Genomic DNA, 17,183 nt, shown 5'->3' with positions numbered 1-17,183 from the left:
TTTTACAGTTTCTATATTTCAAAAGTTTAGATAAATCTTAGAACATTTTTCTTTAGACTAATAACTATTGTTTTATTAATATTTTTTTAATTCTCCCGCCAAACCTAACATTGCGCGCCATTTCTTGCGTTGAGCGACGAGAGTGGCGTCCTCTTCCATAGTTGCCGTACCTTTGTCGGTTTTAATTCGGGTTCTTTAAAGAAGAAATCAAATTTTAAGAAATTTGACAATTTATTCACTGATTTTTTGTTCATAAGTTCATAAAGAATAATTATTTTGGAGTTATTAAATTTTAGGACAAAAATTTCAGAAATAAGTACTTAATTCGAATTGTAATGACGCGTCAGTAGGCCGCATCATATCGCGAGTGAGGTTGTAACGAGAAATTCCAGAAATGCTGCATAAAACTGAAAAATTCATGTGAAACGTTGTTTTTCTACCGTAAAATTTTTGAAAATGGAAGGTAAAGACGCTCAAAATGATAAATATCAGCCGGAAGGTAAAACGGAGGTGGAAAAAACCGTGGAAAAAGATAAAGAAACTGAGAGTTCAGGTGATACAAAAACAGACGCGAAGGAAGAAAGTCCAAATAAACCTACCCAAAATGGGGATGCCACTAACAAATCATGCGGGGAGTTAAATAATAGCGTAGAAGAATCGAATAAAAAGGTTGAAAAAGCGGATACCACTAACAAACCAACCCAGGATTTAAATAATAGCGAAGAAGAACCGAATGAAAAGGTTGCAAAAGCGAATGTAAATGTTGACAAGGAGGATAAAGACGTTGAAAAAGAGATTGAAAAAGGTGAAAAAGAGATTGAAAAGGGTGAAAAGGACATTGAAAAAGGTGAAAAGGACATTGAAAAAGGTGAAAAAGTTACTCGAGGTGTAAAGCGTAAAGCAAACGTTATTGAGAAAGATGAGCCTAAAGATACACTTGTGAATGATGAAACTGTAGAACAGAAGGAAAAGGAAAACGTCAATTTGAAGAATAATGATAACGTTTTAGAAGAAAATCAATCCCAAGGTTTGTTCAGGCATGAAATAAATTTTTTTCTCGTAGTTAGTTAAAATGGGAGATTGTCTAAAGAGCTGATGGGAGTTTTGTTGACAGTTTTCCATCTTAGCCTTGTCTACACATATCATTATTTATTGCACTACCAGGTAAGATGCAGTAAAGACCAGTGTACACACTGAAAGTTTTACCTGTGGTTTAGACCTGTCAGTTCTCTAGATGGTGTTCCATCTTAAGTTAGTTCAAGTAATACGCTCTGTTTCTTCATGTACACACAACATTTTACTCGATACATTTTGCGTGAACAAGAAAACGTTATGTGTACTTATGTGACATTATAAAATATATTTTTCTTATTATATAAAAACGTTTTTTTATGATAACTTTTAGACGATTCATCGGTAAGAGTTTCAGAAAGAGATGATACGATGGGAAAAGGCAAACGTGCAAGAATACCTAATAAAAGGTACAGCGATATATTGCTAACGCCGAACAACCGTAAGTCTATGGGTCAGAGTAAATTGCCATCTGATAGCTCGGATCCAGAACCGATAGTGGTGGTAAAAGAGGAACCGGTTGATACAACAGGATCTCGAGTTGATAGTCCGACGTTGCCACTTAAAAAGAATAGAGTACCTGGAGTAAGGGAAAATTTACAGGTAATTTTTACTTTTAGCTTTATTTTTTAACTCAATGTTAGTTATGTAATAATGTGTAACCCAGCTTTCTGAAAATACCTGCATCACGTGTTTTATTTGGGAATTTCTACTCCTAAACTAGATATCTGTGGTACTAAGGCAGAACCTGATATATGTCAACATTATTTCACATATCGTCGGTGAATATACAGAAAAGTCCACAGACTTCGAGACATAGGAAAATCAAGTCCATTTAGCGTGTGTCCAAATTTTGACAAATTTTCAAAAATGACAGTTTTGTTTAGACTGACGTTTAATTTCACCTGGCCTCTTAGTGAATGATTTCTTTTTATGGGGGTACATGAAATCTAAAATTTACGGCCATGAAGAAATTCAAAACTTGGAGCAGTTAAGGCAGAAAATATTTAATGCCTTTGACACTGTTACCTCTGATATGTTATCCAATGTGAGGAGGGGATTTTATGATCGTTTGGGTTATTGCTTTGAATAAGAAGACTAAGGAAGGAGCATAATGCTATCCATGTATTCATGCATGGTGGGCGGAAAAGCCACCATAAAAGCTCCCTAGGGTGGGGATCATTGACATTGTTTGACGATTCATTTGACACATTTGAATTTGATTTGAAATTTTGTGGATTTGTCAGTCTTTACGGAGCTTATTTTATGTTATTTATTATTTATTCTACTACTGATAGTTGTATAAAGGTAGTAAATCTAGATGGAAATTGTGGCAGAACTTAAATTAACAGTGACACTATCGCGATTTATCGAAAAAGACTCTAAAATAGTTGGTTGTGTAGCGTGCGGTAGATCTCGGCAAAAATTGAGTGAAATAATGGAACAACTTTTCGCTATTAAGTGACTATATAATATACATACGTGTAGTAAACCGATCATTTATGAAATTCACTTAAATTAACTAAATTATATATTTTTCTTGCATTTTAGCTTTTATTTATTACTTGTCAAAGATTAGATGTCAAAGAATTTAGATACGTTAATTTGACTTACCTGCTTCAGTAGCGTATCGGATGTTTGTGTTAATAAATACTTATTATAACTTATCTATTTTTATTAGAATCATATATTTTTATAGCAATTTTAATAACTACCAACATTTATTCACAACGTAAAATAAAACAACAAATTATTGAGTCTGCCTCACGTCTACCCTACATCATAGTTTTACATTTTTTAAATAAAATTAGAACGACACTGATAAACCGGAATTTAAGTCGGCCATATTTGAGGCCCATCACGGTGTACCTAAGATTTTTGATATGCTCCTTCCTTAGTCTTCTTATTCAAAGGGTTATTGTTTAAATTGTAAGAGGGGGGCATTTTTGAACAATTTTTGTAATTTTTTAAATTCCATTATCCTATTTTTTTTATCGTTTACCCATTACCTACTTTGACGAACATGGAAAAACAAAGGTCCTTTTCAGGACCACAAATATTTTGATTGAGAAATTTGTTACTTTTGTTTTTTTTGGATTAAAAAAACAAAAGTTAATATAATATCAATTTAAAAGTGTTTTAGTAGTTTTAATACACACTATGATATAAAATTAACAATTTATTTAATATTAATAGAAATCCAAAAGGTTTGAAACCTCTTTTAGCGATTTATAACATTCTCAAATGAATTACAGGTGCCCTTATTTTCTATGAAAACTACACAGCTTTTTTCATAGTCGCTGCAGTTGCTATAGCTATAAAAAACTAATTTTTTAAGGTGTGAAAATTGCGACACACGCTAAATGGACTTGATTTTTCCTATGTCTCGAAGTCTGTGGACCTTTCTGTATATTCCTAATTTTACTGGAGTGAAAAGAATCGGTACAAAAAATATGTACAGGGTAGGCCAAATTGGACGCTTTTCAAGGGAAACACCTTTTCTATAGGAAATAGACGAAAACTAATATCGGTGTCTGGAGCTCAATTTTCATCAAAAACACGATGGTGAAAACCACACATCAATATCTGTTACCATTTCGGAGTTACGGAGTATGTGCATTTTTAACAAATCGCTGTAACTTTTTTCCTATGGAAAATTTTGTATTTTTATGAAAATCATTTCCAAAGCACCTTTTTACGTAGAAGTTAATGGTTTAAGTTAATTATATTTAAGTAATTATATTTTTTTTTAAATTAATAATTTAAGAGTTATCAACAGAAAAATTAATTTTTTATTTGGGACACCCTGTATATTTCTAATTAACTGAAAATAACTTAAAATTACCTTTCCAAAAATATAACACACTTAATATTTTGTAATAGTCCTATTTGAAATACAAAATTTTTAAAAGTTCGCCACTTTTAACTAGTAGGGTTTGGACCCCTTATTGATGCTCTACCCCTAATGGAACTCGAAAACATATTTTTCCAGCAAGACGAGGCGCCGCCTCGTAACGCTGAAGTGATCAGTAAATTTTTGTAATCAATTTCGAGAATAATTGAATCCACCAAAATCCCAGCCGTTGGCCTTTGAGGCCGCCGGACTTAGCGCCTATGGATTTTTATCTTTGCAGAAGAATAAAGGTTTTTATTTTTAAATTGCCCGTATAATCTAAAGAATTAGAAGTACCTAGCGGTTATGCGAGGGTATCTTTCACCCCCACTGAGTTAATGAATTCCGCGAGAAATGTTCACAAACGGTCCTGTCTGTCCATAACAGAAGACGGTCGACATGTCAACACCTGTAGAAAAATCTCATGTGGTTTGCTATCTATTTTTATTGTTATTAGATATATTTTATATGTTAATGTTGTTAAATATAGTTTAAATTGTTATAAAATTCTGCATCTTTCATTGCAAATATTATTATCGTTTTAATTGCTGCTTACAGGTAGAATTTTTTTGCATTACAGCCGGCGCCGTTCAAAGTCTACTTATTCAAAGTGAGGGAATTATTAAAAACTCTAAATCTCGAAGAGGAATGGAGCGAAATATCAAATTTACTATTTACTTTTTGGAAAGGCGATTTTAAATTCTTTTCAATGAAATAAAAATATACAGGGTATCTCATATCAAAAGTCAAGTTTTCTGTTGATAATTCTTAAATTATTAAGTTTAAAAAAAATATACTTAAACCATTAAATTCTACGTAAAAAAGTGCTTTGGAAATGATTTCATAAAAATACATAATTTTCCATAGTAAAAAAGTTACAGCTATTTGTTAAAAATGTACATTTTTGAAAAACACCCCGTAACTCTGAAACGGAAAAAGATATCGATGTGCGGTTTTCACGATCATGTTTTTGATAAAAATTGAGCTCCAGACACTGATATTAGTTTTCGTCTCTTTTCTATAGAAAAAGGTGTTTCATTTTATAAGCGTCAAATTTGGCCCACTCTGTACGCTTGTAGCAAGTATATTCAATTTGAAGTAGGAACAATAAAACTCGTAAAACAATAAATATTTCCTTATAAAGGACTTAACGTAAAATTATGTATTAAACGTATTATTTTATTAAAGTCAAAAATGCAGGTAGCAGGTGAAGAGTCTATTACGTTGTACTTTCGGGTCGCTCTCAGGGGTCGGGTAAAGCGGAAACGGGGTCGGGTTTGTGGAAAGGAAATATATATTTCAGAAATCTGCCTAAAGCTTAGCTTGAACCTGTTGTGTTAAGCCTCACCCAAAATTCTAAACACACGTGCTTTGATTAAGGCCTGATTAAGGTTTGCAGAGCCGCAGCATTTGCCATAAAATAGCGAGCAATTTGTTATAAAACCACATAAATTATAATATATCAGATCACTGTAATCACAAAACTTCAATCTATTTCCGTATTGTAACGGAATTTTAAATTGTCTTTATTTTCGAGAACATTTAGTCCAAACATAAGGAATATTTTGTTGATGTTTGACCATCAAAATCTAAAAAATAAAGTTGTCTAAAAATGTGCTACAATAGGGGTATAGTATAATCCTTTATCTTTAATTTCTTTCTTCATTTACCTAGCCAGTTTTACATAAAACGTTAAATGCCGAACGCTTATTTTGCTACTTTTTCGGACTAGTGAAATGGACTCCTAACACATTTCACAGACGATATATATATATATATATATATATATATATATATATATATATATATATATATATATATATATATATATATATATATATATATATATATATATATATGTATATATCGGATTTTGCCTTAGTAACGCAGACATATTTTTTTCTAGGAACCGAAATTTTTGAAACCATTCAAGTTTGGTTGGAAACGAGAATTAGTATGGCGCTCGACAAGCACCACGTCCAAACCAGTAGGCGATATTTATTACTACACGCCGACTGGGAAAAAAGTGCGTTCCTTTAGAGAACTCGCCGACTATTTGCAATCAGTACCCAGTAAAAATCTCACAGTGGAGAACTTCTCCTTTACCAAAGAACCGATCGGTCTGGATAATCCGGAAAAGGAAATTATCAGGGATGCAAAAATTAAATCGTCGGAAAATGCTATCGAGAGCCCTGTGGTCAAGCCCGTGGAATCTATTAAGAAATCGAAGAGGGTGTTAAGCCCTAAAGCTACGCCCAAATTCATTACAGAATCAACAAAGGCTGATGTTACTCCGACAAAGAATAGGGTTGAATTGACTTCGGCCAAATCTACGCCGATCAGTGCTAGTAAAAAGGTATGTATGTTTTTTTGTAGAGAGATACTTTACCGTATATACAGGGTGGTCCGAACTGTATTCCCGAAACTTCGGCAGCATATTCTGCAGATAAAAATAAGTAAAAAAGTTCGGATAAATGTATGTCCTAAGATGCTTAGTTTCAGAGCTATAGGGTTTTTTCAAAATCATTTCTGAAGTAACGTCAATATTTGGATGAAAATTGGCGTCTGGGAGTTTTTTGGCATGAGAAGTTTGATTTTGATGTCAATATGACTCCTACTAGTAGAGGGCGCCACCTACATATTTTTTAACTGGTATGAAGAGTAATAACTTTTCATCCGTACCTGTATAAAACTAACGAGTAAAAAAATATACATTTACAACGTTTTTTAAGTGAAAAAGGTCTCTTGGTAAAAACCGCTACGAGTAATGGTTTTCGAGATATTTGGAATAGAAATTATCAATACTGTCATGATTGACATAAATTAAACATGTTGACTAAATAGTTATTAAGCCACAATAGGCCTTCGCGGCTGCAGTGGAGGTAAGTGCGGCTTAGTCAATACAAATAGTTATTAGACTGAAGACTGAGGGCCTACAAAGACTTCTTGATAGACTGTCCTCGGTGGGCGACTCAATGGGTCTCAGGGTAAATACAAACAAAAGTCATGGTGATAGAGATGCAAGACAGGCAACGGAGGTAGTCATAGGTGGGACACCAATAGTAAGAGTCTCAAAGTTTAGATATTTGGGCAGTTGGATTAGTGAAGACCTAAACCCAGACATTGAGATCAGAGCTCGAATTGAGATGGCTAGATCAAACTTCCTAAAATTGTGGAACCTAGTGTGCGATACAAGTCTCAACATCCATATAAAAGACAACTTCGTCAAGTGCTACGTACTTTTCACACTTCTCTACGGGGCTGAGTCGTGGACACTCAAAGTAAGCGCAATGAATAAGTTGGAAGCATTTGAGATGTGGGTATATCGCAGAATGCTGAGAATACCATGGACTGACCGTGTCTCGAATGAACGAGTTCTAAACCAAATGAACAAGGACCGAGAACTCCTCGACATAATAAAAAAGAGGAAAGCAGCCTATTTGGGCCATATCATGAGACATAGCAAGTATGAATTCCTTCAGCTCATCATCGAGGGTAAAATTGAGGGAAAGGCCGGACCCGGACGACGGCAATGCTCCTGGCTGAAGAGCATCAGAGATTGGACAGGCCTGGACTCACATACTTTGCTGAGAAGAGCGAAAAATAGAGAGGAATTTGCCATGGTTGTTGCCGATCTTCACTGAATGGAGAAGGCACTTTAAGAAGAAGATTAGACTGAAATCATAAATTTGAAATGTTTTTGTGCCGAATGTTCAACAGAAACTGTTTTATCATCATTTTTGCAGAAAAAAATTATGATTAATTTAAACAAATAAAAATTTCACAAATTTATATAGTTATTTCAGTGAAATAACTATCTATTCAACGAGTATATTTTTCGTAAATAATGACATGTATTTACTATTCCCATTCGAAATATCTTAAGAACGGTTGCTCATAGCAATTTTTACAAAGAGATATTTTTTACGTAAAAAAACATAGAGATGTATATTTTTTCACTCGGTAGTTTTATACAGGTACGGACAAAAAGTTATTGCGCTTCAAAACAGTTAAAACGCATGTAGGTGGCGCCCTCTACTAGTAGGAGTCATATTGACATCAAAATCAAATTTCTCATGCCAAAAAACTCCCAGACACCAATTTTCGAGTTAAGTAAATCAGTTTAGCGTCTGACTATTCGCGCATTTACTTTATTTAAATTTAATCTCTGACATATTTAAACAAAAACAAGAAACGGATATGATGAATATCTAAAATAACAGGTCGAAATAATGCCATTACCAATAAAAAAATAGTAGAATGTAGAATGTTTAGGAGGGGAGTTAATCACCGCGACCTTATAGATCTATTGTGTGTTCCCCTTTCTTGAGTTATAACGAGTTATAACTCATCATACAGTCTCAGGGCTTTAACAAAAGCCAGTATCTGAGACGGCTCCACAGAGGCCAGCTCTCCATCCTCGACATCAGACGTACCAAGGTTCATGGCACGAATGGTCGTCGTCTCGACGCACTCAGTGATAAGGTGTTCTGGTGTTTCCCCATTTTCCCCACAAAATCTGCATTCGCCGTTGTTTCTCAGTTTCAGCCTACTGAGGTTCGTTGAGGAGACAGTGTCCTGTTAGAAACCCCGTGACAATCCGAAGATTGTTTTTACTTAAATCAAGGAAAACCTTTGATTTTTCTCGGTCATAAGTTATGAGGAACTTTTTCGAGTGTCTTTGACCTTTGGAGGACACCCATTCCAAGTTACGGATGGAGTCTTCCAGATTCTTCAGTTCCGCTTTCAGTTGGTTCCCGTTTGGAAAACAGAACGGTTCTGGTCCAGTTAGTGGAGTGTTCGCTCCCTTTCTAGCTAGCTCCTTTTCATTGCCTTCTATCCCTTGGTGAGCAGGCATCCAGAGTAGGAGGACTTTATTTTCTTTGCCTAATTTGTTGAGCTTCTCTAGGCATTCTTTTTCATTCGTTCAAAAAATAGTATATTGTACGTTATTAATATTTACAGTTTAAAATAGTGCGCGGGCAGGTGACAGCGTTCAGCGATGAAGTAGACGAATCAGATCGTTTTATTTAGAATGGAATATCATAGGGCAACTTTTGACATTTTCACTTAAAAAAATCGTATTTTAAATTTTAATCTAGAATGCCATGGCTGTGTTAAAAACAGTAATTTTAATTAAGATGCCTTGGAAAAATAGGTTTGATCGTCTATTGGTTTTTGCGTCTTGTCCTGGCCAGTTAAAAGGTGCCCAAATCCTATTTTTAATCATATCTCAGTTTTTTCCAATGGAACAAGGGTTAATTGTTGGCATATTTAGAAAAAGCATTTTTTATGAATAATTTTGTACGGTAAATATTAAAATCGCAATCCCAGGTTATAGTCGCTGCGATTTAAAAATTGTATATAACCATAAAAAACATAATTTCTGGATAATATGGCAACATAGTAGATTAAATTTACAAGAAAGAAAACCCATATGTTAAAAGATCCAGTATCTCCAGTAAAATTTAAGCTAAAAATGTTTTTTTTTGAAATTTTCAAAGTAAAATAACTCGGTTATTTTGGACTTATTTGAAAAACGGTAAAGGGAAAATATGTTTTTTTATCGAGATCTACCAACCCTGAAAATATTTGCACTTATTTAAGACTCACCCTATACTTATAGTAGTTTTACAGGTAGTATTTGGTACTTGCTGGTCATTTGTCAGTTGGTTGATGAATTGTCAAATATATTATTACCTAGGTTTAAAAAATATAACTTTTGTTGTAGACGAAAATGCCTGCTAAGAAAGGCAGAGGTCCTGCCCCAAAACGAGCAAGATTATCAACTACCAAAAACGCAGAACCTGCTAAGGTTGAGAGTACTCCTGTAAGACCCAGTCCCACAAAAACCAGGTAATTTTTATTTTGTTTTTGGGCTAAAACTATGTATTTTTATTTGCAGTTGATATACTTTTTTTCAGTATGTACTAAATAACTTGTTTCTCTTAATTTATTTACTTATTGGCTAATATTTTATACAGATTTTTCTATTTAGTGTCGTTAGGAGTTTTATTGTTGTAAGTTTCTGTATTGGTGGATCATTGAATGTGTCTTTAGTCATATAAGAAGGAGTTTATACATACATATAGAAAAATCTAAGGTTTTTCTTGTTTTCTAATATACAAACAATATCTAAGTAGCACACACACAAGTTGATCTAAAATGTTTGAAATAATTAGCTATTCTCATTTTGCTTATAAATAATAATAAATTAAGAAAATATTTATATTTTATATATTACATATTAAAAAAAATACGTTTTCAATCTCCAGACACGAATTTTTCAGTGATTTTTTTATCTAACCAACACAAACACTTTAATTTTCAAGTATACGACGTGCAAATGATTGAGTGCAATATATTTCTCAGCCAAATGCTTTAAAATTCTCAGGTGAATGCAAAAAATTAAGTTGGTTTTCATACAGGGTGTGATAAAAAGTTTGCAACAAATGGATTTTTTTTTTACTATTTAATTTTTTAAAAGAAGTTTGTTTTTAGTAATTTCTTCAACATGCCTAGCAATAACAAAAAATATTTTGACACTTGTCATGTGATAGTTGTCAATTACGAAAATCTTCTTTTAGTATGCTAAAACTGGCTTTAGGTTAGGTAACAAAATATCCACAAAAAGTTATATAGAAATTGATTTTACATCTACTTTTTTACAAAAAATATTAGTTTTTGCTATTCCTTTTTTTGTAGGATATCCAAACAACCGTTGGTTTTTTTAAATTACATAAAACATAATAAATCCAACAAGAATAATATTTGTTCTTGCATGGCAGTAAAATTAAATTAATGCTTTACAAACAAACAAAAATCAAATGTAATAAAAATATTTTTATTAGATTTTCTTTGTCTCATGTTAGTTAAAGGTATTTGCATTTCTTTCAATAGTTCAAAACTGATATTTTTTTGAAAGTCCCTGTATATTTATGAAACTTGGTACACATACATATAAAGGTGGGTATTCACTTGCAACAAAACACTCCGAACGAACCAAACGCGCCGCGCACTCCAAACAATCTGAAAGAAAACATTTTCCGGGCGCGCTCTGAACGACCTGCAACAAAACATTTTGCGCGGAGCGTTCCGCCTGTTTACGGTGTTCGCTGCGTTCCCACCAGTAATCAGTGTTAGTGTGTTTGTCGACATGGATGCATCTGATATTACCATAGCAGCTGGTGCTTTTTTAATTATAGAGGCATTAGCGGGTAACAAAAAAGAGAAAAAAAGGAAAGAACGAAAAATGTGAGTAAGACGCTTCTTTTTGCGCCGTCAAAATATGGCCTTACTTAGTGACCTAGATTGTATGCATATGAAACATTTTACAAGGATGGCTGCAGAAGATTTTGATAATCTAATATGCTTAGTAGGTCCTAATTGCGGTGCACCCTATATTATTAGCAATTGCCACCCAAGCATCATGTTTCTTTACTTTGTTATAATATGTCTCATTTGTCGGGTCCCATAAAATAGGCTGCTTCTCAAACTCATCAATTAACTCTAAACACTTTTCTCTGTTCCACTCCATAGCTAGGCACAGTTTAAAAGCACCACAAACACAACGAACGTTCAAAACTGCCGTATCCACTGAACACCGGCCAACGAACAAATTCTTTTGAGCAAATCCCGTTTCCTGACAAGCTTCGGAAAATATTTGGCGCGTTCGGTTCGGTTCGGCGCAACGTATTGACTACACTAATTCGTTACAGCGCGCGCGGAGCGTTTGGTTCGTTCGGAGTGTTTTGTTGCAAGTGAATACCCACCTTAAAATTAAATTCTTTCAAACAAGCTTTGAATAAAAAGATTAATGAAGGGGTATAATGCTATACATGCATGGCAGATGGAGGTGGGACCCTAGGGTAGGGATCCTGGACAGTTCTGTTTGACAATTAATTTGACACACTTGAATTTGCTTTGAAATTTTGTGGATTTGACAGTCTTTACTGAACTTATTTTATGTTATTTATTATTTATTCTACAACTGGTAGTTGTTTAGAGGTAGTAAATCTAGAAGCATTTTTTTTGTGGTGGAACTTAAATTAACAGTGTCACTATTGCGATTTATCGAAAAAAGAAACTGTAAAATAGTTGGATGTCTAGCGTGCCGTAGATCTCGGTCCAAAATCTAGGGAAATAATGGAATAACTTTTCACTAGTAAGCGACTATACCGCGTGCGTCTCAAAAGTGGCTCACCCCTATAACTTTTTTATTTTTTCAGATAAAAGAACGATATTTGGTATGGTTTGGTTTGGTTTGGACGTATTCAGTTATTTTCGGTCATTTCCTGTTTCACCGGAAATGACTACAACTTTTGATTTTTAAATGGCATCCTCGGTATTTTTTTACTTTATTCGATAGAAAATAACACTCTGAATAGAATGACATATCATATGTCAACTTCTGACATTTTTTGTATATATTTTATTTGAATTTATAACTGGCGGTTCGTAACGAAAATTTGACTCGAAATACCAAGTAAGTGTATGGTATCAAATTATTCGTAAAAAAATGCTTTTTCCAAATATGCTAATGAGCCACCCTCGTTCCATTTGAAAAAATTGAGATATGATTAAAAATACGATTTGGGCATTTTCTAACTGGCCAGGACGAGACACCAAAAACATTAGACGATCAAATCTATTTTTCCAAGGTTCTTTGATTAAGAATTAGTGTTTTTAACGTGGCCATGACACTCTAGATTGAATTTTAAAATACAATTTTTTATTAAGCGAGAATATCAAAAGTTGACATATGATATATCATTCTATTCAGAATGTCATTTTCTATCGAATAAAGTAAAAAAATACCGAGGGTGCCATTTAAAAATCAAAAGTTGTAGTCATTTCCGGTGAAACAGGAAGTGACCGAAAACAACTGAATACGTCATTCAATCCTAATTTATGTCATATACTAACATACCAAATCTCGTTTTTTTATCTGAAAAAATAAAAAAGTTATAGGGGGTGGGCCACTTTTGAGACGCACCCTGTATAATGTACATACGTGTAGTAAACCGATCATTTATGAAATTACTTGTGTCTAGCCCCAGCAAGGCAACTATTAAGCTTGACCAATCACGTTAGAGTTTTGAGTTAGAGCGGATGCAGAACAGCTGTGGCGCACTATATAATTTATTACAAACAAATAAAGAAAATCAATGAATATCTAAAAAAACAAATATAAATTAGTAAAAACCAACCAACCCCACCAGATAACCAACTAACCAATGAATTAACACTCTCCAAATAACCCCGCTAACCAAAACTTAATAGTTGTCTTGCTGGGGCTAGACGCAAATCTGAAATTAATTTAAAATTAACTAATTATATATTTTCACTACTTGTCAAAGAATTTAGATAGTTGATTTAGATACGTTAATTTGACTTACTGCTTCAGTAGCGTATCGGATGTTTGTGTTCATCAATAATTATTATAACTTATCTATTTTTATTAGAATTGTATATTTTCATAACAATTTTAATAACTACCAACATTTATTGACAACGTAAAATAAAACAACAAATTATTGAGTCTACCCTACATCATATTTTTACACGTTTTGAATAAAATTATAACGGCACTGATAAACCCGATAAACTGGAATTTAAATCGGCCATTTTTGGTCCCCATCGCACTCGAACTAATTTTTTTGATATGCTGCTTTCTTAATCTTTTTGTTCAAAGCAAAGAACATTCAAAATTCTAACAATAACAATTTTTCTCTTGGAAATATTTCAATATTTTATCATTTCGGTTTTTGCATATGGATAACAACGAGGATTTTGTAATTTATCGCCATAACAGAGGCTTCATGACATGTCAATTATTTTGTTTTTGAGCATGCTGACGAAATTCTGCATAGACTTTTTCAATAAACCAATGAAAAAAATATCCTATTTATTGCGAATTTTTTACTCGCTCTATATTGACCTAAAACAATGTTCTACATATTATTGGGTTTTAAAGATTACGCATCATACTTTTATTTGTTCCCAAATCCTATTCCTTAATACATATTGTAAATCTTCTTTTTTTATCCCACATCCTTTATCTTTTCCCCGCTTTTATTGATTTGATATTAGGCAAATTATTTTTATTGGAATGTTCTAGCTAAAATTGACTTACTGACTAAAATGTTAGTCGTAAGTAAGTATACGTAATATATTAAAAACCTTATTTTTGTCGTGTTATTTAAATGTGACAAGAACGAAAAATTCTCAGGCATAAATTATCCATAAAAAATTCCAGCAAACCATTTCTGGAACCTTGCTCTATACAATGTGCCGGATGCGAATGGGTAGTTCCGACACTCCAATGTAAGCTGTGCTTGTGCTTATACCATCATGCTTGTGTGGGATTGACCGGTAACGTGTCATATCCATACGTTTGCAAGGTAAGAATACTGTCACCCTATGGGCATAACCACAGCGCAGAATATTTTAGCAATACAGAAGCGACAGTAAGCGGCGCTTTTTTTGATGTGTGTGTCTTAATTTTTTTGTCCTTGAACTAAATATGTAAGTTACTTGTACAGTGACAAATAGTTATTTTTTATACAAGACGATAAAATGGTAAATTACTAATTTCGGGAGACGATAATGCAATTTTATCGTCGTGTATAAAACAATATTTTTTTCCATAGCGAGTTACGTTTTAAAAAATATTCAGAAATTATTATTTCAAGGAATTTATTACGCGTAGAAAAAATATTGTGCTGGGTTGGCGTTGGTTTCTATGTATATATATAAAACAGGGTTCATAGCGTCCTACGCCTTCCGGTACCCAGTTGCCAGCCTTTCCTATTCTCTCAATCCCCTGGATGGAGGTTTCTCTCCGACATAGCTTTATGTATCTTCTTAGGTTTCTATGTAATTTGACAAATAAATAAAGCTATCTCTTTAGTTGTCGGTTTTGAGTCAATATTTTTTAATTCTCTTTCTCGTGTCGATTACTGATTGAATGGACATTGGTTCAAAACGAAATAAGTAAATTACCAACAGATATTCAGGCTGAGGCGACAAACGCCAATTTTAACAGTTGCTATGGAAAAAAAGTTATTTCTTTATATAGGCTATGTGCATTTCAACGGATTTTTAAAATTCACGACGCAGCGCTCGGTACGGCAGAAGTCAGAACTATCCGACTTAGTTTATTTCACGCCGTCTCTGTTACCGTTCATGTTGATCGCAAAAATCGTAAAAAGAGTACTCCTGCGATTTTTTGCTCCAGTTATCCCATCACTAATTATAATACACGTTAAACATTCTGAAGGTATCAAAAGATTTATATTTTTATTATTTTTTTAGGATGTTTGCAATTACTAGTTTACATTGCGGTTTTTTCACGATTACTTTTCATATAACAATCCGCTAATACAAATTTGATTAACGGCGTCATTAAAATTGTGGCTTAAAAATTTATCAAATAAACTCACTTAAAATTTAGTCCATGAATAAATCTCCCGTGTCGCTTCTGTATTATTATGTAATTCTGTGATTGGGATCCAAGATCTTTATTCTGTAGTATTAGCGCTGTTTTACATGGAGCTTGCCAACTTGAATTAACCAACAGACGGACGATCCCCTTCATGTGAAACTGGACAAAAGGGACGATCAGAGCGGACTGTCCGCCCCATGTGAAATGGCACTCGCAGACAAGTAAAAATCATGTGGACGCGAGTTCTGCTGAGTGGCTCAAATATTTTATTATTTGATGGATATTTCAAACTCATACCTAGCATGTGGGGGATTCCATTTTTACTGCTATTTATGATGTATACTCTTTTAGTTTTGTCTGTTTGTTTTATAAAATTTAAACCATTATTGAAATGCGCATACCAGTCAGAGCACGTGTTCCCGTGATATTTACCGTAGCCGATTTATAATTTCCGAATTTCTATGTTTTAAACAGAACTGTCAAGTCGAACACGGCGAGAGTTCCGAAGATGCGATTTCAAACACTGTTCCCCCTCCACTCACACCGATAAATACACTAAAGTCCGTCACCGCACCGATTTCTAGTTCTTTACCGAAACTTCAAAGAATTCCCAGGGTAGAAACGTCAGAACCCTTACCTCCACTTCCTCCATTATCTTATATCACCACTCCGCCACTTCTCAGTCCTGTCAGGACAGAACTACCCAAACTGATATCCAAACCCACCCAAGAAAAAGTCCAGGAAGGTACGAAATCGTCTTTGGTGGGTGCCGTTACTACTTGGCTACCCCATAACGTCAAGCTGATTAATAGTAGCGAAGAACCTACCGAAGTCCTTAGGCCACAGTATTTGGAGTTTTTGGGCGGTAGGAAGTACTTGGTGATTCCGAAACATAATTTTATGTCCGTGTCCTCCGCGACTTCTTCGACTTTGAGATCTGAACAGACTGTAACTCCTGCGAATTCTTCGATTCCCGAAGCCCTTCAGCCCGCGGAAATTTCCGCTTCGTGTGCTAGTTTGGGTTTAGACACGACAAACAATAATAAAGCCGAACCTTTGGAGGAAATTAAGGAAGAGCCGTTGTCGCCTTCGAAAGTTGACGAGAAAAGTCAACAAGATGATGCTATGGAGGTAGATACTACTCTGGTTCCAAGCGATACTAATGCAACAGAATCTAAGGAGCTTGGAGATGATGGAGTGGGTGAAATAGATGACGAGTGAGTTTTGAGTATTTTCCTACGCTCCACGATAAATGATCGATTTGTAAACATGTTTTCTAATAGTGCTGCGTTCCTATGTACAAACCTAGTAATTCTAAATCTGTTGTGTGGATTTTACTGTGTAAGATAACGGTAACGATATCTTAATGGAAAAAATATAATATATTCCAAAGAGGTAAAACACGAGCTGGTTCATCTTTTCTATGCGCTGTTGCCTGATTCTACACTAAAAATTCGCAACGTTCTTATTAGGCTTCATCAATATACCAACGATCAATTAGTTGCTTTACAGTTAAATTAAAGTCATACCAATTAAACTTTTAGTCACGTGATTAAGCTTGACCTGCACAACGTTGCCCACTTTTACATAATTTCTTTTAATCAAAATATTTTAGGGAACAAAAGTAAATTAATTATAATTATATAAACAGTTATTATTTACATCAACAAAACTCACCTCCGTAACAGTACTTAAGGGACATAAAGGGCCATTACTACCGCATTCCCGTTCAAAATATTTTAATAAGGTTGCGATGAGTTTTTTTGCAATGGT

General features: G+C 34.1%; 1 protein-coding gene across 1 annotated transcript in view; it reads left to right on the top strand.

Annotated features, from left to right (window-relative positions):
• Window positions 1–137: 137 nt before the first annotated feature.
• The window catches only part of LOC115874592, a 32,539-nt gene continuing 15,493 nt past the window's right edge, over window positions 138–17,183 (top strand). The window contains exons 1-6 of the mRNA XM_030889790.1: window positions 138–1,027; window positions 1,406–1,674; window positions 5,871–6,320; window positions 9,696–9,820; window positions 14,223–14,367; window positions 15,885–16,627. Coding sequence (XP_030745650.1) covers window positions 457–1,027; window positions 1,406–1,674; window positions 5,871–6,320; window positions 9,696–9,820; window positions 14,223–14,367; window positions 15,885–16,627 — 2,303 coding nt within the window. The 5' untranslated portion in view covers window positions 138–456. The remainder of the gene's footprint in view (window positions 1,028–1,405; window positions 1,675–5,870; window positions 6,321–9,695; window positions 9,821–14,222; window positions 14,368–15,884; window positions 16,628–17,183) is intronic.

The sequence above is a fragment of the Sitophilus oryzae genome, unplaced genomic scaffold (genome assembly GCF_002938485.1).
Source record: "Sitophilus oryzae breed Bouriz unplaced genomic scaffold, Soryzae_2.0 scaffold_1297_pilon_pilon, whole genome shotgun sequence".
NCBI lineage: Eukaryota > Metazoa > Arthropoda > Insecta > Coleoptera > Curculionidae > Sitophilus > Sitophilus oryzae.
The sequence above is the reverse complement of the archived record's forward strand: the minus strand, read 5'-3'. Positions and strand labels throughout refer to the sequence as shown.